Source organism: Marmota marmota, unplaced genomic scaffold (assembly GCF_001458135.2).
Source record: "Marmota marmota marmota unplaced genomic scaffold, marMar, whole genome shotgun sequence".
NCBI classification, from domain to species: Eukaryota; Metazoa; Chordata; class Mammalia; order Rodentia; family Sciuridae; genus Marmota; species Marmota marmota.
Window position 1 is genome coordinate 37,155,318 of NW_026000229.1, and position 25,039 is coordinate 37,180,356.

The window sequence follows — 25,039 nt, forward strand, 5'->3', positions numbered from 1 at the left end:
CAGTGGCACAGGCCTGCAATCCCAGCAGCTCAGGAGGCTAAGGCAGGAGGATTGTAAGTTCAAAGCCAGCCTCAGCAATTTAGCAAGGCCCTAACTGGCTCAAAATAAAAAATAAAAAGGGCTGGGAATATTGCTCAGTGGTTAAGCACCCTGGGTTCAATCTCTGATATAAAAAAACAATTCAATTAGAGCACGGGCAAAGGACATGATTAGACATTTGACAAGCACATAAGATGTTGAACATAAAACCACATAAAACCACAATGAACTACCACTACATACCTATTAGAATGGCTGAAATTTTTTAAAAATCACAATTAGAAAACCATTAATCTACTATTTCTAAATTTTGGCATTTCAAAACTATTAAATACATACAATCAAACAAATATAACCTTTTAGGATTTTTTTTTTACTTAGTATAATTCTCTGGAGAGTCATCATTGTGTGTATCAATACTTATATGTATCAATAGTTCATTCCTTTTTAGGGCTGAGCAATATATAAAGCTGCTATAAATTTTCACGTACAGATTTTTGCATGATCATAAGTTTTCATTCTCTGGATTAAATGCCTAGAAATGGGGGCTGGGATGAGGTTATGGCTCAGTGGTAGAGCGCTTGCCTAGCACTTGTGAGGCACTGGGTTAAATCCTCCTCACCACATAAAAATAAATAAATAAAATAAAGATATTGTGTTCATCTACAACTAAAAAAAATTTTTTTAAATGCCTAGGAATGTACCTTCTGATAATGGTAGTTGCATATTTAGTGTTTTTTGCGGCAGAGTATTGGGAATTGAACTTAGGGGCACTTTACCATTGAGTCATATCTCCAGTCCTATTTTATATTATATTTAAAGACAGGATCTTACTGAGTTGCTTAGTACCTTGTTTTTGCTAAGGCTGGCTTTGAATTCCCAATGCTCCTGTCTCAGCCTCTTGAGCTGCTGGAATTATAGGCATGCACCACTGCACCTGATATATATGTAGTTCTTTATAAACTGCCAAACTTTCCCAAAGTGACTGTACCATGAATGTTCAAAACAGCTTTATTTGTACTAGCCCAAAACTGGAAACAATCAAAATGCCCTTCAATATGTGAGTGACTAAACAAATTGGTACAACCAAACCATGAAATAAACAAATCCAACAAAATGGAATGAATTATTGAAAAAATGCAAGAAGCCAGGCATGGTGACACACACCTGTAATCCCAGCGACTCAGAGGCTGAAGCAAAAGGATTGCAAGTTCAAAGCCAGTCTCAGCAACTTATCGAGGCTCTAAGTAACTTAGTGAGACCTTATCTCAAAATAAAAAAATAAAAAGGGCTGGGGATGTAGCTCTCAGTAGTATGAGCCCCCTGGTTAAATTCCCAGTCTGCTTCCCCCCAACCCCCCAAACTATAGAGTTGGGATAAATTAGTGTTTGCCAAGGATTAAGGACTTTGGGGGGGGGGGGCGGAGGGTACCAGGGATTGAACTCAGGGACACTCAGCCACATCCCCAGCCCTATTTTGTATTTCATTTAGAGATAGGGTCTCATTGAGTTGTTTAGAACCTTACTCTTTGCTGAGGCTGGCTTTGAACTCCGGATCCTCCTGCCTCAGTTTCCTGAGCCACTGGGATTAGAGGTATGCACCACTTCACTTGACCCAAGAATGAAGAATTGAGGATAGGAGAGGGAGAGTGAAGGTGTGGTTATAAAGGAGTACAAGTTAGTCTTGTGGTACTGTATCTTAAATGTGGAAGTGGTTACATGAAGCTATATAGGTGATAAAATGGCATACAACTTCTCCCCTTCTCTCATTTATACACACACACTTCCTTGGTCTAATGCGAATAAGCTTGCGGAATGTATCAATGTTAATTTCCAAATTTTCCTGTTACATGATTATTAAGTAAGATGTTATAGCTAAGTCAACCTGAGTGTACGGTATATGGAATCTTCCTACCCATATTTTTCAATTTCCTGTGAATCTAATGATTCCAAAATAAAAATTAAAAATCTACCAGGTATGGTGGCAAGAGCCTATAGTTCCAGTTACTAAGGGGCTGAGGCAGGAGGATCACTTGAGCTCAGGAGTTGGGAGGCCAACTCAGCCACAGCAACACTCAGCTGGGCAATACAAGACCCCTACTTCCGTGTCTCTCCAAAAAGAAAGTAAAAACAAAAGAGAAATCCATTCATATGGTTCTCTTTGCATATTTCTTCCATGGGGTTTGTTGATATAAAATAGATGTCAGACCAGGTATAGTAGCACAGGCCTGCAATTACAGCAAATAGGAGATTCAAGCAGAAGGCAAGCCTTAAATTTGATTATTAAGCTTCAATGAAAAGTCATAATGAAAACAAGAAGAAGCTGAAAGAGCCCTGTATCATAATACTGGCTACTTCTTTCTTTTGTGACACGAATTCCTGTCTTTTGGATTTAGTGAGGCCCTAAGCAACTAAGAGAGATCCTGTGTCAAAATTAAAAATAAAAAGTGGTAAAGTATCGCTTGGATCAATCTTCAAAAAAGACATAAAAATGTACAAAAAAAACATAAAAATAAAATAGATTTCAGGATGATATTTAATAAGGGCTATCTTGTTACTCTATTGTATACAATGGCACAATAGGTTAGAAAATCCAAAGACAGGAATTTATGTCACAAAAGAAAGAAGTAGCCAGTATTATGATACAGGGCTCTTTTAGCTTCTTCTTGTTTTCATCATGAATTTTCATTGAAGCTGTAATAATCAAATAGCTGATATTCTGGTTGAGTGGAAACTCGGAGGCATAGTGAATACAAAAGACTCAATGCTCAGGTTGCTGGGGATATGGCTTAGTAGTAGAGTTCTTCTCTAGCATTTGTGAGACTCTGGATTCAAGGTCCAACACCACAAGAAAATAAATAAATAAAGACTCATACTCAGAACCAAAAAGGATTTTTGACAGGCCACAAATGTCTGGACTAAATCTAACAAAATAAAAGGTAGGGGAATAAACCAAAGTGTTGCACTTGGGTCTAACAACACATATAAACACCATCTATAGGCAAATCTAAAATGATGCCATCACACATGCTGCCTGTCTGCCTTGTAGCACCCCTACCCTCACCCCAAAGCAATAAAGTATCAGGCTATGGCAACAATAGCACAACATTAGAACAAGAATAATTGTAATCTGGGGTTGGGGTTGTGGCTCAGTGGTAGAATGCTTGCCTAGCATGTGTGAGGCAGTGGGTTCAATTCTCAGCACCACATATAAATAAATGAATAAAATAAAGGTCCATCAACACTAAAAAATATTTTAAAATAAATAAATATATAAATAAAATAAAGGTTTAAAAAAAAAAGAATGGGGCTGGGGTTGGGGCTCAGCGGTAGAGCGCTCGCCTAGCACATGTGAGGCCCTGGGTTTGATCCTCAGGACCAAATGAAAATAAATAAATAAAGATATTGTGTCCAACTAAAAAATAAATATTTAAAAAATTATAAAAAAAGAATGCTAAAAATAAAAAAGAATAGTTGTAATCCACCTGTATGCTAATAAGAACACATCTTGGGAACAATATTTCATTTTGGATCCCATAGATAATGCTAGAGCACATTTATAAGAAAGCAACTAGAAGTTTGAGGGCACAGTTATTTTGTTGTGGTAATAAGCATAAAATGTTTTATCATTTTTAAGTTTATAGTTCAGTAATTTTAAGTATATTCATATTGTTGTGAAACCAATCTCCAGTACTGTTTCAACTTGCAAATCTAAATAAAACTCTATATCCAATAAAATCCCCTTTACCCCATAAGGAGGATATTAAAAGAACTGGCATAAAGCTGGAAGAAAGAAATACTGGGTTTAGAGATTTATTTCCAAATACATAAAAGCCTATCATGTAGAAAATTTATGCAATGAGGATCAGGGAGACATTTCAGTTCAAAAAAAAAAGGGAAGTTTTTTTCATTTTGTTTTTTTGAGATGAGGTCTTGTTATGTTGTCTGGGCTGGTGTAAAATGGCAGAGCTCAAACTGCAGGGCTCCAGCAATACTCCTGCCTCTGGGACTATAAGCACCTATGCCTTACTGGAAGGGAGATTTTTTTTTTTTTTTTTGTATTGAAGATTGAACCCGGGGTTGCTTTACCACTAAAACACATCCCTGGTCCTTTTTATTTTTAAATTTTGAGACAGGATCTCACTAAGTTTCTTAGGGCCTTGTTAAATTGCTTTATATGTTGCTGAAGATCAAACCAGTGCCTCACAGGTGCTAGGCACCTGTTAAATTGCTGAGGCTGGCCTCGAATTTGCTATCCTCCTGCCTTGGCCTGCTGAATCACTGGGATTATAGGCATGTACCATGTACCTAGTCCGAGGAAGAATTTTTTAAAAAAATTTTTTGGTACAAGGGATTAAATCTAGGAATGCTTAACCACTGAGCCACATCCACAGGCTCCCCTTTTTAAAATACTTATGTTTTAGTTGTAAGTTGACACAATAACTCTATTTTATTTTTATGTGACGCTGAAGATTGAACCCAGAGCCTGACGCATGCTAGGAAAGCACTCTACCTCTGAGCCACAACCCCAGCCCCTCCACAACCCTTTTTAAATTTTTTTATTTTGAGAAAGGGACTCACTAAGTTGCTTAGGGCATTGCTAAATTGCTGAGGCTGGCTTTGAATTTGTGATCCTTTTGCCTCAGCCTCCCAAGCCACTGGGATTACAGGCATGTGCCACTGCTCCTGGCACTCAAGAAAAAAATTTTTTTAAAAAGAGATGCTTATGGAGCTGGGGGCTGTGACTCAGTGATAGAGCGCTTGCCTGGCACACATGAAGCACTGGGTTCAATCCTCAGCACCACATAAAAATAAAATAAAGGTATTGTGTCCACCTACAACTAAAAAAATACATATTAAAAAAAAAGAAAGATGCTTATGTATGGTTAGAGCTGCTATAAAAAAAGCTGTTATGGGGCTGGGGTTGTGGCTCAGTGGTAGAGCACTTGCCTAGCACCTGTGAGGCACTGGTTTGATCTTCAGCAACATATAAAGATAAAATAAAGGTATTGTGTTCATCTACAACTAAAAATATTAAAAAAGAAAAGAAAAGCTGCTATAAGGAAACAATAATTCCCTGTTTGAGAACAGAAGGGTTCTTGTAGATCATTTCTTCTTCTTTTTTTTTTTCCTTCTTTTTTATGGTGCTGTATGATAAGCAAGTACTCACTCTACCACTGAGCTACATTCCCAGCCTGAGAACATTGCTTAACCCAGGATCCACAGACAAAGGAGTATGTGAATATGAAAGGAAAAATAGCCTATGTTTTCCTTAAAGCTTCTACTAAAATTGGTATTTCCTTCTATTTATTATCTTGTATAGCCGATTTTTTCTTTTTTGGAACCAGGGATTTAACTCAGAGGCACTTAACCCCTAAGCCACAGCCAAAGCCCTATTTTGTATTTTATTTACAGACAGGGTCTCACTGAATTGCTTAGTACCTTGCTTAGGGCTTCCCCGTTGCTGAGGCTGGCTTTGAACTCGTGATCCTCCTGCCTCAGCCTCCTTATCGGCTGGGATTACAGGTGTGTGCCACTTCGCCCAGCACTTCAATTATTGATCAACTCTTGGTTTGTAACATTACAAGAAAATATCTGTTGGGTGCAGTGGCACAGGCCTGCAATCCCAGCAGCTCAGGAGGCTAAGGCAGGAGGATTGTAAGTTCAAAGCCAGCCTCAGCAATTTAGCAAGGCCCTAACTGGCTCAAAATAAAAAATAAAAAGGGCTGGGAATATTGCTCAGTGGTTAAGCACCCTGGGTTCAATCTCTGATATAAAAAAACAAAAATTTCTACCATATTGGGGCTGGGGTTGTGGCTGAGTGGTAGTGTGCTTGCCTAGCATGCCTGACACACCGGGTTTGATTCTCAGCACCACATACAAATAAAGATTCACCAACAACTAAAAATTAAAAAAAAAATTTTCTACCATATTAATGTCAAAGTCAGTCAAGCATTTAGTAAATATATGCTAAAATGCTAATCAAACTATAGATACAATTTTTTGCCTCAAATAGTATTTAGTCTTGAGAGAAGAAATTGGAATCCATTAACAAAGTACAAAAAATTTGAAGATAATTCATTAGAGTTCTATTTTTTTTCCTGTATTTGATTTTGTTTGTACTAAGTTTTCCACCTTTTTGGGAATGTAATCTCCTACCAAAGGCTAAATAATATGTTACCATTTTTGTTCAGAAATCTTTCCTGTCCTAAATAAGAAAGATTCATTTCAGTGCTTCTCAAACTCTATACCTCATTTATCAAGACAGTGAATTTATACTTCTCTGCCTGGGAAGATCTGGGGAAATAGCCCAAAGGCCACAAACTAAAATTTTAAGTCTCATGTGTCATTTTTTCCAATGCATATAAATGTGACATTACAGTTTGTAATTTATATATATATATATTTTTTTCCTTGTAAGAGAAGCTTGAGTTCAATCAGTTTCATATAATTTCAATTTCGACTTGTGTTGAAAGAAGAGAAATTCAATTTCAACTTCTTAGAGAAGTGCTGCAAGGGATTGAGCAATATAACACGAATAAATAATGGCAGAAGGGAATTTTATAAGTATCCAAGGAAAGGAGGCAAGAGGCATGGGAACAAAAATTAAATCTTGCACTAACTTACCTCACATCTTGTATCTATCAAATTCTATGATGGGTAGAGGATTGTCATTATTCCCCATAGGTAGGGCATGGGTCTTGCTCACAACTGTCACTCTAGGACTTACTAGAGTACCTGGCACACAGTAGGCAGTCAGTGAATTATAATAATAACAACAGCAGCAGGTGGGCTGGGGATGCAACTCAGTGACAGACTGCCTGCTTAGCATGTGGGAAGTCCTGGGTTAGTTCCCCAGTACCATATACATAAACAAATAATAACAGCAACACAGCAGGTAACACTTACTGAGTACTTAGTATATATAAAGCACTATTTGAAATACTTGACATACATTATTAACTCCTTTAATCTTTACAACAACCCCATGCAGAATCCCATAATATCACACTTTACAGAAGAGGAAACAGGCCTAAAGATCTTAATATGCCAAGACCCCCAAGGCCAAAAAGAGGTATAGCTAGGACTCAAACTCAGTTTAGCTCCAGGGTCTAAGCACTGAGTTTGCTCTTATAAATGTTATTCAATGAATGAAGATGTAAATACATGATTTGTAAGAAATGCAAAGCAAATATTTTAAGTCAGATGACTTTAGCTCCTTACAGTGCAGTTTGTTGCTTCGGCTGTTGAGTGGTTCTGGTCCATTCACATCTTTGCTCTTTTCATTGTCCTCAATGGGTCGGAAATGAGCCAAAGTTCTCATGAATCCACGGAAGTTTACCTGGTCCTCTCTGATTGGGAAATATGAAATACATAACATCATGTCAATCAAGGTCGTGTTTTACTTTTGTTTTTTTGAGAGCTTCACACATACTACATGAGCACTCTGCCAATGAGCTACATCCCTGGCCCCAGGGTAATCATTTCTTATGAACTCAAGATATAGGCAATACCTTTAGTTACATTAGCCTGAAAATTCATTTACCAGGATCTCTTTCCATATATATCATACTTTATGGATCAAAAAACATCTCCATTTAAGCCTCACACCAACCTTGTGAGGTAGATGTTATTTTCTGCTTATAAAGTGATGAATCCAACATAAGAGAGTTAACAGGACATAACTAATCAAGAGTTAGAATTTGAATTTAGTTATATCAATTTTCCAGAAAGAAAAAAGATTTAAAGTAGTTCCAGGGCTATATAATTAGGAGAACCAGGACTTGAACTCACTGCTTTGAACTCTGTAGCAAGCAGCAAATTAGTATCTCAACTCAATGACTCAACCACCATCCATGTCTCCCCTGCAGTAAGGTATACCTAGAGACATTTTAAAGTTAAAGCATATTATGGAAAAGTACTTTTAAAATAAAGTTGACCTTTTGACAGGAACTACCATCTTCCAGTAATTCGCCAAAAAGACGAAATGTAAAGCAAAGGAAAGAGGAGAGGAACTGGAACCTGAGATATGTTCTCTAGGACTTTTGAAAAACATGGAGTTGTTCCTTTGGCCACATATATGTGAATCTACAAGAAGGTTAATAATGCAGACATTAAGAGAATGGCTACTGTTCAAAAAGGAATGCCCACAAATGCTATCGTGACAAAACTGGGAGAGTCTACAATGTTACTCAGCATGCTATTGGCATTGTTGTGAATAAGCAAGTTAATGACAAGATTCTTGCCAAGAGAACTAATGTGCGTATTAAGCATATTAAGCACTCTAAGAGCTGAGGCAGCTTCCTGAAACATGTGAAGGAAAATGATCAGAAAAAGAAGGAAGCCAAAGAGAAAGGTACCTGGGTTCAGCAGAAGCACCAGCCTGCTCCACCCAAAGAACCACATTTTGTGAGAACAAATGGAAAGGAGCATGAGCTGCTGGAACCTATTCCCTATGAATTCATGGCCTAGTAAATGTGAAAAAAAAAAAAAAAAAAAAGGCCCATGGACTATATAAAAAGGATTTTCTTAATTGGAAATAAAAATAAAATAAAGTTGATTTAGTAATAAAAGCAATTTAACATATTTTTTGAAATTTTAGAAAAATGAAAAGTAGAAAGAAATATACCATTTGTGGGTCTAATAATATATGATTATATTATCTTTCTTTCTCTCTCTCTCTCCCCCTTTTTCTCCCTCCCTAATCTTCCCTCCCATCCTTCCCTTCCTTTTTTTCTTCTTCAATACTGGCAATAGAACCCAGGGCCTCACATGCCAAGCACATGCTTTACCACCGAGTTACATTCCTAGCCCATATATGAATATATTTTCTTCCATTAACTTTTCTATGTTTTCTGCATAATTGTGAACCTACTATATATATAATTTCATATATTTTTTAATATTTTAAGCATTTCTCCAATCAATATAAACAGTTTGAAACATATTTAAATGCCTGCATAATAATTGTGTAGACTTACCATAATTTTATTCCCTCATAACTGGATAGATTTTCCTACTCATTTTCTGCAATCATAAATAAGCTATGAAAGATCTCTTTGTGTGTAAAGCTTTTTCATCACTTAAGCTTAGAGAAAATCTTTTTATCATGCCATAGGCTAATCGGTTACCCTGTAAGAAATAATTTTAAAACTTGAACAAATGAAGAATGTTCTGATATTAAAAAGAATGTCTTATGTGACTGATTTATTTATCTAAGGCAGTCACAGAAACCACAGGCGGCCTGGTTCCTGACGCTACCTTGAGTAAAATCCCAGTCTTGGTGTAGCCCTCTGTATAGATGAGGTACACAGAGTCTCTTATGTGCCAGACAGAGAGAGTTTGGAGACCTTATTATTATTGTTATTTTTTGTACGAGAGAATGAACCCAGGGAGGCTTCACCACTGAGCCAATCCCAATTTTTTGTATTTTATTTAAAGACAGGATCTCACTAAGTTGCTAAGGCTTTGAACTCATGATCTTCCTGCCTAAGCCTCCCAAGCAACTGAAATTACAGGCATGTGCCACCATACCACACCAGTTCGGAGGTCTTCTAACAGTAGAGTTCAAAGACTAGCTCATGAGCCCACTGTACTTGAAAGAATGACCTTTAGTTCTTCCTGGTAGCTATACTGCTAACATAGCAATAACTGCTCAAAAATATGATCAAGATCTGAGGAATAAAGGAATATGGAATAGGATTCAAGTCATGCCAGAACAAACTGAATAATGAGAACACATATTACTAGCATCATTTCTAACAAAAAACTAAATACCAATGGTCTATTATCAAATCTCAATATTAAAAATCATAATAAAAAAAGGAAACTCTACCTCCATAAGACCACAGGAGAAATAAAAGCCCAAAAGCCAAATATCTATTTCTAATTAAAGCAAGAAGCAGCCGGGCATGGTGGTGCATGCCTATAATCTCAGAGGCTCAGGAGGCTAAGATAGGAGGATCACAAGTTCAAAGCTACCCTCAGCAATTTAGCAAGGCCCTAAGCAACTTAGAGAGACCCTGTCTCTAAATAAAATATATTGAAAAAAAGAGGAAAAGGGCTGGGTTTGTGGCTCAGTGGCTAAGTGTTCCTGGGTTCGATCCCTGGTGCAAAAAAAAAAACAAGAAGCAGAAGTGTAGCCTGCCAAGATCCTTGATTGTGACATGCAGGCCATAGATTACACTGCTTCCTCATCTGCACCCTGACTAGATTCCTTCGCAATAGACTGGTAAAGAAGACAATAGGTGATAACCACGGTCAAAGAAAATGTGGTTCAGCCTTACAAAACAGCTTTCCACAAGCTGCTTCTTCAAGTAATCAATGTTGACTAAAGGAAAAAGTTGTTTTCTGGAAAAAAGCTGGCACAAAATAACTACTGGTTTTAGTTTTCATTGCAAAAGGTTTGGGTATAGGGCAGGGAATGTGGTAGAGTGTTTGTCTAACATATGCAATGGGTTCAATTCCTCCTACCACACACATACACACAAAAGGCTGAAGTACAAAGCATATTTGTGAACATTATTTTTGAACAGGATTCAGTGCTCCACCAGCATTAAAAGGAGAAGTAGATAAATGGAAGAATTCAGCATAAAAATCATCTGAAATAAACAGGGTAATATAGGGAGAAAGAAAGAAAAAACTGAGGGAGGGTATGAGATTGCTCAGGGTTAACATGAACCTAAGAGAGTAGGTTTTAGTCTGATTCAGTTTCTGACTACAACTGAACCAGCCTTCCCTCTCTGTCACTCCAATTTACTAAATGGCCAACCCACAATCTCATTTAGCAAATTTCTTTACTCTCAATTGAAAGCTCTAAAATTTCCTCTCCAGCATTTTATCTGATTGTGTCCCCACTGACAATTCCATTATTAAGAACTGGCACGCTACAGCATTTTGGGTCATACAAACAACTCACATGGAACCAAGAAAACACTGTTTAGGAGATTACTTAAGACAAGTTTTATGATACAATTTTTGTCATGAAAAGTTCTTAACTGAATCAAAAAATATTTACTTGACACTCTGAAGGCAGTATATTAAGTAGCAAAGAACATCAAAAGCCTAGTTCTACATTAGACAAACCTAAATGAAGGAGTAATATGCTTGAAAAAGTGTATGTGGTGAGGAGAACTGTATCCTTAGCACATATCACAATAAAATAAAGGCTGTAGAAATGTTCCAGATTAAAGGAGGCTAAAGAGACACCACAAATGACCAGGACTAGATCCTGAACTGGAGAGGGGCGCAATATTGAAGTATGACTAATATTAAGAAAAAAATAGATAATAAATAAATGAACTGAATAATAGATTAAAGTACTGTATCAATGTTAATTTTATAGAAATGGATAATTACTATGAATATATAAAAGAATATTCCTATTAGCAAACATATACCGAGGCATTCAGAGGTAAAAGGCCATGACTATGCAACTTACCCTTAAATGATTTAGAAATACAACTATGTGAATACAGACAACAATTATATAAGAACTTATGTATATGTGTAAACATGTGTGTGTGCAGGTGCGTGCATGTGTGTTTACAGAGAAAGGAAATAAAGAGGGAGATGGAGAGAGAAAGAAAGAGTGTGTGGGGGCAAGTAAGGGGTAAAGGTTGGGGAGAGATAGGAAGGCAAGGGAGAACACATGCATGAGCCGCACTATCCAATACTATAGCCACTAGTCATAAGTGGCTATGAGCATATAAATCATGGTTAATCTGACTTGTTATGTGTCATAAATATAAATTACACATTGGATTTCAAATTTTAATATTAAAAATTTATAATATCTCAGTAATTTTTAATACTGATTTCATACTGAATATAATAATTTGGGGGGTATGTTGGTTAAGTTAAATCAAATGCTTACTGTCAAAGTTCACTTGTTTATTCTTACTCTTTAAATGTGGCTACTAGAAAAAATGTAACTACACATGAGTCTTGAATAGTACTTTTATAGACTAGTTTTGAGAGAAAGAGCACACAAATGAGCCAAATGTTACCAACAAATCAATATATGCATGTGAGTCAGAGATGCAGGAATTCTTTGTAATATTTTAAATTTTGCAACTTTTCTGTAAATTTGAAATTATTTCAAATACTTTTTAATATTTATTTTTTAATTGTAGTTGGACACAATACCTTTATTTCATTTATTTATTTTGATGTGGTGCTGGGGATGGAACCCAGGGTCTCGCATTTCTAGGCAAGTGCTCTCCCGCTGAGCCACAATCCAGCTCTCAAATAAAATATCTTTAAAGTCCAATTTTACAATAGTGATAAACAGAGATTAATCTAAGACTTTGTTTGCTTTGTGGTGCTAGGGATCAAACCCAAGGCCTAATATATGCCGGATAAACAGTCTACTCCTGAGTCATATTCCCAGTCTGTAATCTAAGAATTTTGAAGATAGGCTTACATATATATTTAAGTTTAAAAGAGGGAGGAGACAAGGCTGGGGATGTGGCTCAGTGGTAGAGTGCTTGCCTGGCATTTGTGTGGTCTTGAGTTCAATTCTCAGCGCTACCAAATTTAAAATAAAAGAGAGAGAGGGAGGAAGATAGAACAGAAGAGATGATTTAGATATGGTAAAATTAGGAATGCCCAACATAATCAGGGGATTATGTCTGAGATAACTCAAATAATATCATTATTCCAACTCAGTAATTAATTTAGTTTAAGACAGCCAAAGGAAGGAGATCCAACAGCTGCCCCAACTCACCCCTCTGGAAAGAAGGCATTAATGATCCGGTCCCCCAATGGGTTGATGGCAAGTTCTGGAATCCTCTGGAAATCTTCACGGCTGCCAAAAGAATCACCTTGGGTTAGAGATCAATGGCCCTTAGAACTCCTTACATCTGAAACAGGGTACAACCTAAGAAGAATATTACCTCTTGGAATTTATTTTGGGGGCAAATTATACCAAATAACTGCAAAGAATAGCACTTTAATAGCTGCCAAATATTTCTTGCATCAACTCAGGGGTAAAAGAAGCCATATTTGACTATGCCACATTCCAGTGAATTCAGCACACACACAGGTTACGTCAACAAACCATCTGACAAGGAAATACTAAGCTGTTCCTTAGTAAATGATTCCTTGAAAACTGCCATTCTGTACTTAGAATTTAAATGTGGGGGAAAAGCTTTTTTTTTTTTTTTTTTTTTTTTTTTTAACTTTTGAGGAGCTGCTACATCCTGGTAAGATCTCAAGCACCAGGCTGTGGTTGTGGCTCAGTGGTAGAGCGTTTACCCTAGCACATGTGAAGCACTAGGTTCGATCTTCAACATCACATAAAAAAATAAATAAAATAAGGGTATTGTGTCCATCTATAACTAAAAATACTTTTTAATAATCTCAAGCACCTACTAAATACAAGGAATTCTTAGACGATATTTACATTCAAGGAAAGAATGTGACAACCAAATGATTTCCATATTTCTAGATTTTCCTCCATCTCCTTTTATACTAGAGCTAGAGAAGTATTTGACCATTGAACATGACAAGAGCAGTCATCCTCACATAACTGGGAAGTTGTGTTCAATGAATATTAGTAGTTACCATTCACCACATATACATCCTGTACTGCTCTAACTTTGTTTATATACAGTATCTCATTTCTTCATGCCAATGCTTTATCTATACCCTTTTAGGGCTGAGGAAACTGAATCAGTTGGGATAAAGTAATTTGCCCTTGACACAACTACTAAGTAGCAGAAATGTGATTTGAATCCAACCCTGTAAGTCAAAGTATGTGCTTTAAAAAAAAAAAAAAAACACATTACTTTCCCATGTTAAACTTTTTTGTGTGCGGGGGGTTAACAGGGCTTGCACTCAGGGGTGCTTAACCACACCCCTACCCCTTTTAATTTTTTATTTTGAGACAGGGTCTTACTAAGTTGCTTTGCTTAGTTGCTGAGACTGGCTTTGAACTTATGATCCTCCTGACTTGAGAGCCACCACATCTGGCTCCCATGTTAAACTTTTTGAAAGAAAGTTGCTCTCTCAAAACATGTTCAACAGACATTTATGTGTGTGTGTGTGTGTGTGTGTATTTTAGTTATTTATTATAAATATATATATACATATTTATATAAAAAATATTTATTTATTTATTTATTTATAGTGCTGAGAATCAAATCCAGTGCCTCATATATGCTAGGCAAACAGTCTACCACTGAGCTACAATCCCAGATCTCAACAGACATTTTTTTAAATAAATAACTTTTTTTTTGTTGGTGGTGGTGAAATGGAGTCTCACTATGTTACCCAGGCTTCCTTCAAACGTGGACTCAAGTAATGATCCCATCTCAGCCTCCATGCAGTCGTGACTACAGATGTATGCCACCATAACTATTTCAAGTTCTTAATAGTCACTTCTAAAAACCTTCTTTAGGTTCTGGGGTTGTAGCTCAGTGGTAGAACACTTGCCTCGCATGTGTGAGGCACTGGGTTCGATCCTTGGCACGACATAAAAATAAATAAATAAAGATACTGTGTCCATCTACAAATAAAAAGAAAATTTTTTAAAAGTCTCGGAATATATATATATATAAACCTTCTTCAAATGACATCCTGTGCCAAAATTCATAGTTGTATAAAACATATTTGTGCTGCACTCTTCAAGAATAGCAATGTTGCCAGGTGCAGTGTTGCACACCTATAATCCCAGCAGCTCAGGAAGCTGAGGCAGGATTTTGAGTTGAAAGCCAACTTCAGCAACTTAGCAAGGCCCTAAGCAACTCAGAAAGACGCTGTCTCTAAATAAAATACAAAAAAAGGTTGGGGATGTTGCTTAGTGCACCCCACCCCTGAGTTCAATTTCCAGTATCAAAAAGAAAAAAAAAAAAATCTATGTCATGAAGGGTAAAGAAAAGCAGAGGGGCTGAGGTAGAGCATGTACTTAGCATGCATGAGGTCCCAGGTTCAATCCCTACCATTATAGAAATAAACAAAAAGAGAAAGGCAGGAGATTGTTCCAGATAAAAGGAGACTAAAGAGACTAAGCCTAACTGATCCCTTGGACTAAGGAAAAAAACTTCTATAAACGACATTATTAGAAGATAAGTGAAAATGAAACATGAATTATACAGAATATGGACATACTGAATATGGAATATTACATACTAACACTGTATAAAAATGCTACATTTCTTGATTTTGATCTGAGACTATCCTTGTAATAGGAAATAGTATGGCATAATGAATGTAAAAAAAATGTGAACAATTGTTACTCTGGGTATCAAGTATACAAAAGTTCTTTGTACTGTTCTTGTACATAGCAATATTCTGTAAGTATGAAACTACTTCTAGATGAAAAAGTTATAAAAATATAAACTTCAATAAATCTGATTCCTGCCTCTTAGAAGTTTATTAACAGAAGATAAACACGTCGTTGCTCTGTCTTCTTCATACTAAATGCTAATGAAGGCAAAACAGCATGAAATGCTCCTGTTTTACTCAGAAGTCTTCACACTCTGTTCCTCTTATGGTTTAACATTTACATGGTACTTAACAATTAGCTCATCTTTACTACCTCTGGAGACAGGTAGAAACTGACCTACTGGACTAAGCACAAAGCCCTGGAACAATAACTCTGGACTTTAATCTTTCATGATCACGTAGGGTAATAATTTTTGTAACAATGAATGACACAAAAAAGCCATTCATAACTGAATTTCTTAAAATGTGTGAGGCTTTGGATTCGATGTCCTTTACCAAAAAAAAAAAAAAAGGTTAAAAGATAATCACTTAAGTCCTGATTATTTAACTCAACAAATATGTACCTAGCTTTTATTAAACAATGTCATGAAATACAAAGTCCATATTATCACCAAAATGTAGTTCCTCTTGTTTGACCAAGGTTAAAAAAAAAAATCAATATTCCCTTTTAAATTAAGACTTAAAGCTGATTTGAATTGCATGGTTACATACTTAAGTTTAATGTCCCTAACAAGCTTAATAATTTTAGCTGAGAAAAGACACGTTTAAACACCAGGTCTAGTATCAATTTTGGGGCATACAACTTAGCCTGAAACCCTCAGTCTCAATAGTAGGATCTAAATTTGGACTTTCCAATATTAACAAGGACTTAAACCCTGTCCTTTGATACTATCTAGTTCTAGTTTTACTATTTTGTTTTTATATACAAGTGCTTCCAGTTACCAGACCAAAGGGAATATTATTTAAAACATCAAAATTAAAATGACAGTGTATTAAAAACAGGTTTTCAACTGTTGAACAATACACAATTATATAGAACATCTAAAATATGGATTGTCTGAGCAGTTTTTCTAAAAGTTAATTTCTCAAATTTGTCAACAAATCCAACCCCAATAGAGAAAAATTAAATACTCCAAAGTGGTCTACATGCAAGTGTAAAATTCATTTGAAATAAATGTGAACTCATTACAAAACACACCAACATTATATTTAGCCTTATAGCATACCTAGGAAGTTTTTTTAAGAAAAAGACATTGTTACGTTAGTAGGCAAGTCCACAAATGAAACCATATACAGTGGCATTCTTTGCGGCCAAAAACTTCCTCAGGAGCAGTGGTTTTCCAGACATTCAAAAGCACAAAGATGCTATGAAAAGTCAGTTTGAGAGAGACTGTGAGTAAACAGAGGTGCTATATCTCTATACTGATTTCTTTCATTGTGGAAGTTCCTTCTCTATTTTCTCTCTCCTTTTTTTTTTTTTTAATTGTTGTTTTTTGTTTTTTTCTTCCATGCTGGAACCAAACCAGTAGGTTCGCACATGTTAGGTAGGTGCTATACAACTTAGCTACATCCCCAGCCCTAGTAAAATCCCTTCTCTTACACAGAGAGTTGGTCTCACAGGAACCTATTTATATTTCAAGTACCCAGAGGTTGATGATTTATATGAATTTTACATAATGAGGTGATTAAAATCTGTTAATTTGACATTAAACACAGCCAGGCATGGTGGCATACACCTATAATCACAGCTACTCAGGAGGCTGAGGCAAAAGGATCTCAAGTTCAAGGCCAGCCTGAGCAACTTAGTGAGACCCTGCCTCAAAATAAAACAAAACAGGCTGAGGATGTAGCTTAGTGATAGAGTACTTGCCTAGCATGAACACGGCCCTAGGTTCAATCATCAGTACTACAGAATTAAGGGGGAGGGTGGAAGGAAAGTATTAGGGAATGAGATTGATTAAATTATGTTATGTGCATATACAAGTATGGCATAATGAATCCCACTATTATGCATAATTATAATGTACCAACAAAAAAGAGAAAATAATCAAGTAGTTTAACCGATTAATTATATGGTACAACATATTAACACTGAAACAACAATATTTTCTAATACCTAAAGTATTTAATTAATATTTTAAATTCAACTGACAAGATCATTTTGTTGTTATAACAGAATTTTTTCCTATACAGTGCCAATAAATGTTCAAGCCAGTATTTGCTAGTTTATCCACTGTTTGCTAGTTTAGTGTTCCAGGGTCAGACTGGATTATCTGCAAGGCTGCATTCTGACTTTTGGTTGAGAGTGGTGGGCACATACACATTCACCTCCTCTCATTCTTTAAAACTCAAAATATCAGCCAAAAGGTATACATGGGAATATATCCACAGTAGAAACAATCAGGATAGGAGAAATGTACTAAGTAGCTGAGGTATTCTAATAAATTCTGGAATTCAGAAGGCAGATGTGGATGTTGTAACAGAAGTTTGAGCAGAAAGGGTGCAGCAGAGTTGAGAACCATTCTGCCCTGCAGAATTTCACTAAGGCACCATACTCAGTTGCAAAGTAAGGGAAGTAGTATTAAAAGTAATTAATTAAAGGATCTTTTAAAGAATGGGCCCAGGGGATCCAATGTGCAATGACTGCAAACAGCAATCTCCCCAGTGGTTTATAAAGCCTGCTGCTTGTACAGGTTGCCCAGGGGACCTTGGAGGCAGCACTTTCCAATGGATATTCATGTCTCTGATCTTCTGTTGTGCCCAATTTAAGCTTAAGACAAGTATGTGGAGTGCCTTTGAAAAACCCAAGAACTGGCTGGCTAGAGTTATAGACAGTGGCAGAATGATTGCCTAGCATGCACAAGACCCTGGATTCTATCCCCAGAACCCCCCTACACACACACACACACACACACACACACACACACACACACACTCACGAGAAAAGAAAAAGGAGAAGGAAAGAAAAGCCCTAGCATGATGATCAGGGTTCACAATAGCCAAGTCATAATGTCCAACTGCAGAACAAGGATAGAGAACCTACATTTGAGCCACATTCAAGTTCCCTGGCCACCAGAAGATCCACATCTCAATGAAGTGAAATTTTACCATGTTTAATGTGGATGAATCTTAAAATATAGAGGCTATGAAGCAAGTTATCATGGATGACTGTAGGGTCACATATATCCCAATCTTGATTCCTCAGACAGTGGTGGGCCCGGGATTCATGAGGTCTTCATTGTGCTTCCCACTCCTTATGTACATCCATTAATAAATTATATGTCCATCTAAAAATTTTTTTTTAATTGTGTATGCACCTAAAAATAACAATGAGTTGGCTGCCAACCATTGCCAGTGCCCATTCCAGGCATACAAAACCAAAGCAATCACAGAAATATTTTATCCAAATAATGGCATCTAAGTAAGATTTCTAAGATTACAGTATATATTACATTTTATGAAATACCAACCTAAAATTATGGTTTGTGTAAAAAGGGGTCTATAGCAAAAGAGCAAATCAATTTGACAAATACTGTTTACAATATTCTCCCTTGGAAATTTCCAATTATATATGAATATATTTAAAGATGTGGGTAAAATACTGTCATAAAGAAGCTTTAAACCGGGCTGGAGATGTGGCTCAAGTGGTAGCGCGCTTGCCTGGCATGCGTGCGGCCCGGGTTCGATCCTCAGCACCACATACAAACAAAGATGTTATCAGCACCACATACAAACAAAGATGTTATGTCTGCCGAGAACTAAAAAATAAATATTAAAAAATTCTCTCTCTCTCTCTCTTTAAAAAAAAAAAAGAAGCTTTAAACCTCGTTTATCAAACTTTTCACATATTTTTTAATACAATACCTATTGACAGACCAAGGAATCTATTAGTCTATAAAACATACTTTAGGGGCTCACATTGTAGCCCAGTGGTAGAGCTCTTGCCTAGCATGTGTCAGGCACTGGGTTCAATTCTCAGTATTGCATATAAACAAACAAAAATAATGGTTCATAAACAACTAAGAAAAAAGATACATGTATGTACACATATGTATATAAATATATATTTAAAGAACATACTTTAGAATGAATCTAAAAACACTTTGAAGAAGCTCTATTATAACCAAAGTTTTTTATAGATCGTATTTTATGTTCTATTGAGAAATAATCATTACAAAGGAATGTGAAATGCCAAGAATCTACACTAGAGCTTCTCACTCTGCAGAATTTGGCTTCATGTCACAGATGTGGACACACTACCTTTATTTTACTTATTTATTTCTATGTGGTGCTGAGGATGGCACCCAGTGCCTCATGCTTGCAAGACAAATGCTCCACCACTGAGCTATGACCCCAGCCCAGGCCACAGATATGGAGAGGAAAGATTAAAAATGGTTGAAAAGCCAGGTGTGGTGGTGTGTACCAACTACTCAGGAGGCTGAGGTACGAGGATCACCTGGGCTCAGGAGATTGAGAGTTAAGCCAGCTCAGGCAACAGAAACCCCATCTTAAAAAAAAAAAAAAATCATAGAATGAAAAGTATTTCTCCTAACACACCCAAATGCCTTCTTAAGAAGGTGAAATCTGTTGCAGCTAATACAAAATTGGAAGTCACTAACTTTCAGCAGAACACACATATGGATTCTGAAAAAATAAAGTTCAAACTGGCAGAAAAGGCTGGAAAGAGCTGACTTGCTCTGTAGTACCAAAGAATAAGGGTTCACCAGCTAATTTCCATGGTTAGAGGGAGTTGGAGAGTAGTTGGCTGGAATCTGACCAAATGGCTAGAGGTTGAGATGCTTCTCACTGGAAGCTCAGCCAGTGAGAAATCTCTGAGAATGAGTGGATTCATCAAAATGAGTAACATAAAATGTGCTAGTTGCTTATTATTTGACATATTATTTGGTCTATTCTAATGGGATAATTTCCTTTTTGTATTCAAGGTGGTTTGGTGTGTCTTCAGTATTCAAATCCACTCATAAGAATAATCAAAGAACAGGTTTAAGAATTAGAGCTTGATGAAGCTAAGTACAAAAAAAATCAGATTCAGAGGACTGTGAAATCAAAAATTACCCATCACTTCCTACCACCTCTTCTCACACAAAGAATTTGTAGAAATCAGCACTGAGAACTGTGGCTAGCACATTTATAGGTACTCAAAAAATCCCTAACAAATGAGCAAGTGAGTCCACCCATTTCCCACAGAATACAAAATGGTGCTTTAGTGGTCGAGGAAAATTTTTTTTTTTTGGTACCAGGGATTTAACCCAAGGGCACTTTTCCACTGAGCCACATCCCTAGCACTTTTTAAAAAAATATTTATTCTTAAGTTTTTAGGTGGATACAACATCTTTGTTTTACATTTATGTGGTGCTGAGGATCAAACCCAGTGCCTTGTGCATGCTAGGTGAGCACTCTACCACTGAGCCACAACCCCAGGCCCTTTTGAGACAAGGTCTCATTAAGTTGCTTAGGGCCTCACTAAATTGCTGAAGCTGGCCTTGAATTTGTGATCCTATGAGCCATCACACTGGCAATTCAGAGGCTGTTGAATTTGTAATCCTCTTACTTCCATTTTCTGGTGGGATTACAGGCATATGCTACCAGGCTAGGTTTCAGCAAATCTTACCTAGACTTTAAAGAGTACATGACACTAGCTGACATCTGAAATGTTTTCTCATTTTATAAAAACTTTTCCATTGTTTTCCAGCAAACAGTGGGAATAATGAAAACATACACATTTACGAGTTGCCTATTTTCTACAAAGAAGAAAAGAACTTGGAATTAACATAAATTCTCTATTTTTATTGAGTAGTTCAATCTGAATTTATGAGGAAGATATAAATCCAAACTCAAAGGAATGATTAAAGTATTAAAGCTGTTTCATTCCAACATCTTTCCATACCACCATAGTTGTACACATGAATCCTGGCTAGTGTCCTCATGATCGTCAAGACTGCTAAAAGGCAAGCACATGGTTCTTACTAGGCCATGTTCAAAGCCATCATCTGGTTTCCTCCTAACTATGATGATGAACCATGGATACACTGGCAAATTGTAAATTACTAATGGTCACTGAGCTCGGAAAATGCTGTGAAACTTACAGGCAAGTTAAACAAGTGTGGAATGATCAGTCCCAGATTATCTATCTATCTATCTATCTAGGTATTGAGTATTGAACCCAGGAGCCCCTGCTTAACAACTGAGCCACATCTCCAGCCCTTTCTTATATTTTAATTTAGATACAGGATCTTGCTGAGTTGCTTAGGGCCTCACTAAATTACTGAGGCTAACCTTGAACTTGCAATCTTCCTGCTTCAGCCTCCCAAGCCACTGGGATTACAGGCATGCACCACTGCACCCGGCTCAGCCCCAGATTTGATATGCAACTGAAAGAAAGACCTAGAAAAATGAGAGAATGACATGCTCCCATCCTATCAGTTTGGTTTCACTGTCCTGAGAGCCTAAGATGGCATTATGGACCACGAAGAAGCAAGATGAAAACACGAAAAGAGAGAAAATCCTGCAATTCTCTTTTTTTTTTAAAGGAGGAAAATTTTATTTGGGGCTCACAGTTTCAGAGGTCTCAGTTCGTAGATGGCTGAATCTATTATCTGGACTCAAGGTGAGGCAGAACCACATGGTGGAAGGGTGTGGTAGAGGAAAGCAGTTCAGGATGTGGCACCAGAAAGCAGAAAGCCTGCAATTCTCTAAGAATATAATATATATATTCAAATAAAATGCCTCAATTGACAAAGAGAAAAACAGAGGTTTCTACTCTGGTTACCTTTTGAGTACAAATCCATATAGTTTTTTTTTTAATATTTATTTTTTAGTTGTAGTTGGACACAATACCTTTGATTTTTTTTTTTTTTTTAGCTGTTGATGGATCTTTATTTACTTGCTTACTTATATGTGGTGCAGGGAATGGAACCCAGTGCCTCACACATATGAGGCAAGCACTCTACCACTGAGCTACAACTCCAGCCCCACAATACCTTTATTTTATTTATTTATTTTTATGTGGTGCTAATGAGGATGGCATGTGCTAGGTGGTGCTCTACCACTGAGCCACAACCCCAGCCCAATCCATATAGTTTTAATAGTATCTTCAACAAATGATGCTGGACAACTGGATATCTACATGCAAAACATGAAGATGGACTCATACTATATAGAGAAAAACAACTCAAAATTAATCAAGGACTTAAGAATAAGCACTAACCATAAAACTCTTACAAGAAAAAATAAGGATAAGTCTCCAGGACCTTGAATTTGGCTATCATTTCTTTCTTTCTTTTTTTTTTTTTTAATATTTTTTATTTATACATGGACACAATATCTTTATTTTGTTTATTTATTTTGATGTGGTGCTGAGGATTGAACCCAGTGCCTCACGTGTTTGAGGCAAGCGCTCTGCCACTGAGCCACAACCCCAGCCCCTTAGCTATCATTTCTTACATATGACACCAAAAAAAACTTAAAAGAAATTGTGCTCCATGAAAATACGAAGTTTTGTTAATAGTGAACCCTACCATTATGCACAATTATAATGCACCAATAAAAAATGGAAAAAAAATAAAATTTTTTCTGCTTCAAAGAACAATGTAAAGATAGTAAAAGAAATTCCACAAAGCTGGGATGTACAACACTTATCTAGCATTTTATCTTTAAAAAATGTTGATTTTATCTTCAGCACCCAAGTGGAGGAAAAAACAGAAAGAAAAGAAAATCTGTAGAACAGCAAAACAAACATTTGCAAATAATATATAAAGGTCTTGTATTCAGATAAGAATTAATGTTAAGGGTCACATTACATAAAAAACTCTTATTAATCCATGTTAATCCATGTTAAATATCCAGATTATACAAAGAGTCCTTACAACTCAACAACAAATAGACAAGAGAGAAAAGAGAAGAGAAAACCCAATTAAAAAGTGCAAAGTAACTGATAGGTATTTCTCCAAAGAAGTTATACAAAGGGGCCAATAGGCACAGGAAAAGCAGCTCAAAGTCAGGCATAGTAGTACATTCCTATAATCCCAGTGACTTAGGAAGCTAAGGCAGAAGGACTGCAAATTCAAGGCTAGCCTCAGCAATGTAGTGAGAAAATAATAATAATAACAAGGGCTGGGGAAATAGCTCATACTGATGGACCTGTATGTAGAGCACCCCTGGGTTCAAACCCCAGTACCTCCAAAACATAAATAAAGAAAAGAAGGCTCAACATCATCAGCCATTAGGGAAATACGAATCAAAACCACAATGATACACCACTTCACATCTACTGGGATGGCTACAATCAAAAGAATAAGTNTTTGTTTTTTTTTTTTTTTTTTTGTCTTTTCTTTTTTGGAACTGGGGATCAAACCCAGAGTTCAAGTATGTGAGGGAAGCACTTTGCCACTAAGCAACATCCCAGTCTCAATCCCAGCTACTTGGGAGGTTGAAGCAGGAGGCTCATGGAGTCCAAGGTCAGCCTGGACCACCCCCCCCTTTTTTTTTAGTATTTTGTTTTAGTTGTAGTTGGACAGGACACGTTTTTTATTTTTATGTGGTGCTGAGGATCGAACCCATCGCCCCACACATGCTAGGCGAATGCTCTACCGCTGAGCCACAACCCCAGCCCCCTGTACCCCCTCTTAAAAAACAAAACAAAACAAAAACACCTAGCATGGTCTTTGCACATGCTAAGTATTCATTGACTTGAACAGCATGATTTCAGTTTTCAGTGCTAGCAGATTTTTGCCCTATAGAAATACAGCCCTCTGAATTTACCAGCATTCTCTATCTTTTTTGCCTAAAGATTATACCTAAAGGGTATAATCATGCTACATTCTAGGAATGTGCTAGAAGCCATTGCAAAGAAGTTCCAAACTGTTTCAGGCCAGTCACTAGAAAGGCAAATAGCTTTATTAATGCCAATCAAAGCTAAAAAACAATGGCATTAAAAAAAAAAAAAGGTTGCTAATGAGAGGGTGGGGATGATGGGAGGAGATATTTCATTTGACTATGACAATTGCAAGCACAAAACAATAGAGCATTACATTACTCTGAGATCATATATTTAATCTAGAGCAGAGTTTCTCAAATGTTAGCACTACTGACATTTAGGACAATATGATTCTTTGTCATGGAAACTCTTTTTTTTTTTTTAATCCTGTGCATTGCAAAACACTTAGCAGCATCTTTGGCTTCTACCTACCAGATACCAGTAGCATTCTCTAATCACAGCAATAAAAAAATGCCTCAAGACCTTTTGCCCTGTGTGGTAAAATGGCCTTCTAATTAGAATCATAGCTCTAGACAAAATACTAAGCATTTTGTCTAGTATTAACATCAATATACACAGAGTCATGTACCCTAGGGTTTTAGTTTGGGATATGAGAGAAGACAAAATCACTTACACCACCTATGGGTCAGCTTCTTAAAAAAAAATCAACATTAGGAAAGAGCTGTGGGGAAATGGTAGCAAAAAGCTAAAATCTCTCTTTTTTTTTTTTGGTACTGAGAATTTAGCCTAGGAGTACTTTACCACTGAGTTACATCCCAAGCCCTTTTATTTTTATTTTGAGACAGGGTCTCACTAAGTTGCTAAGGGCTTCACTAAATTGCTCAGGCTAACCTTGAACTTGTGATCCTCCTGTCTCAGCCTGCAGAGTCACTGGGATTATGGGCATAGAGCTGAAACCAGACAATGGACACCTAAACAAAGGGGAACTGGAATAAAGCAACACGTAGTGGTAAATTTAGTGTCATTGTCCTGCTAATTT

The 25,039-nt window shown here is 36.7% G+C and overlaps 1 protein-coding gene and 1 non-coding gene across 4 annotated transcripts in view; one reads left to right on the forward strand and one right to left on the reverse strand.

The window, feature by feature from the left end:
- Nucleotides 1-25,039, reverse strand: part of Chp1 (calcineurin like EF-hand protein 1) — a 47,280-nt gene that overhangs the window by 9,197 nt on the left and 13,044 nt on the right. For all 3 annotated transcript variants that reach the window (XM_048793172.1, XM_015480804.2, XM_015480805.1), the window contains 2 exons: nt 12,766-12,846; nt 7,263-7,390 (listed from right to left, as the gene is read on the reverse strand). In XM_048793172.1, coding sequence (XP_048649129.1) covers nt 7,263-7,390; nt 12,766-12,846 — 209 coding nt within the window. The remainder of the gene's footprint in view (nt 1-7,262; nt 7,391-12,765; nt 12,847-25,039) is intronic.
- LOC125613417 lies at nt 17,848-17,986 on the forward strand. Its single transcript, XR_007343992.1, has one exon. It is a non-coding gene; the product is annotated as a small nucleolar RNA SNORA70 (small nucleolar RNA).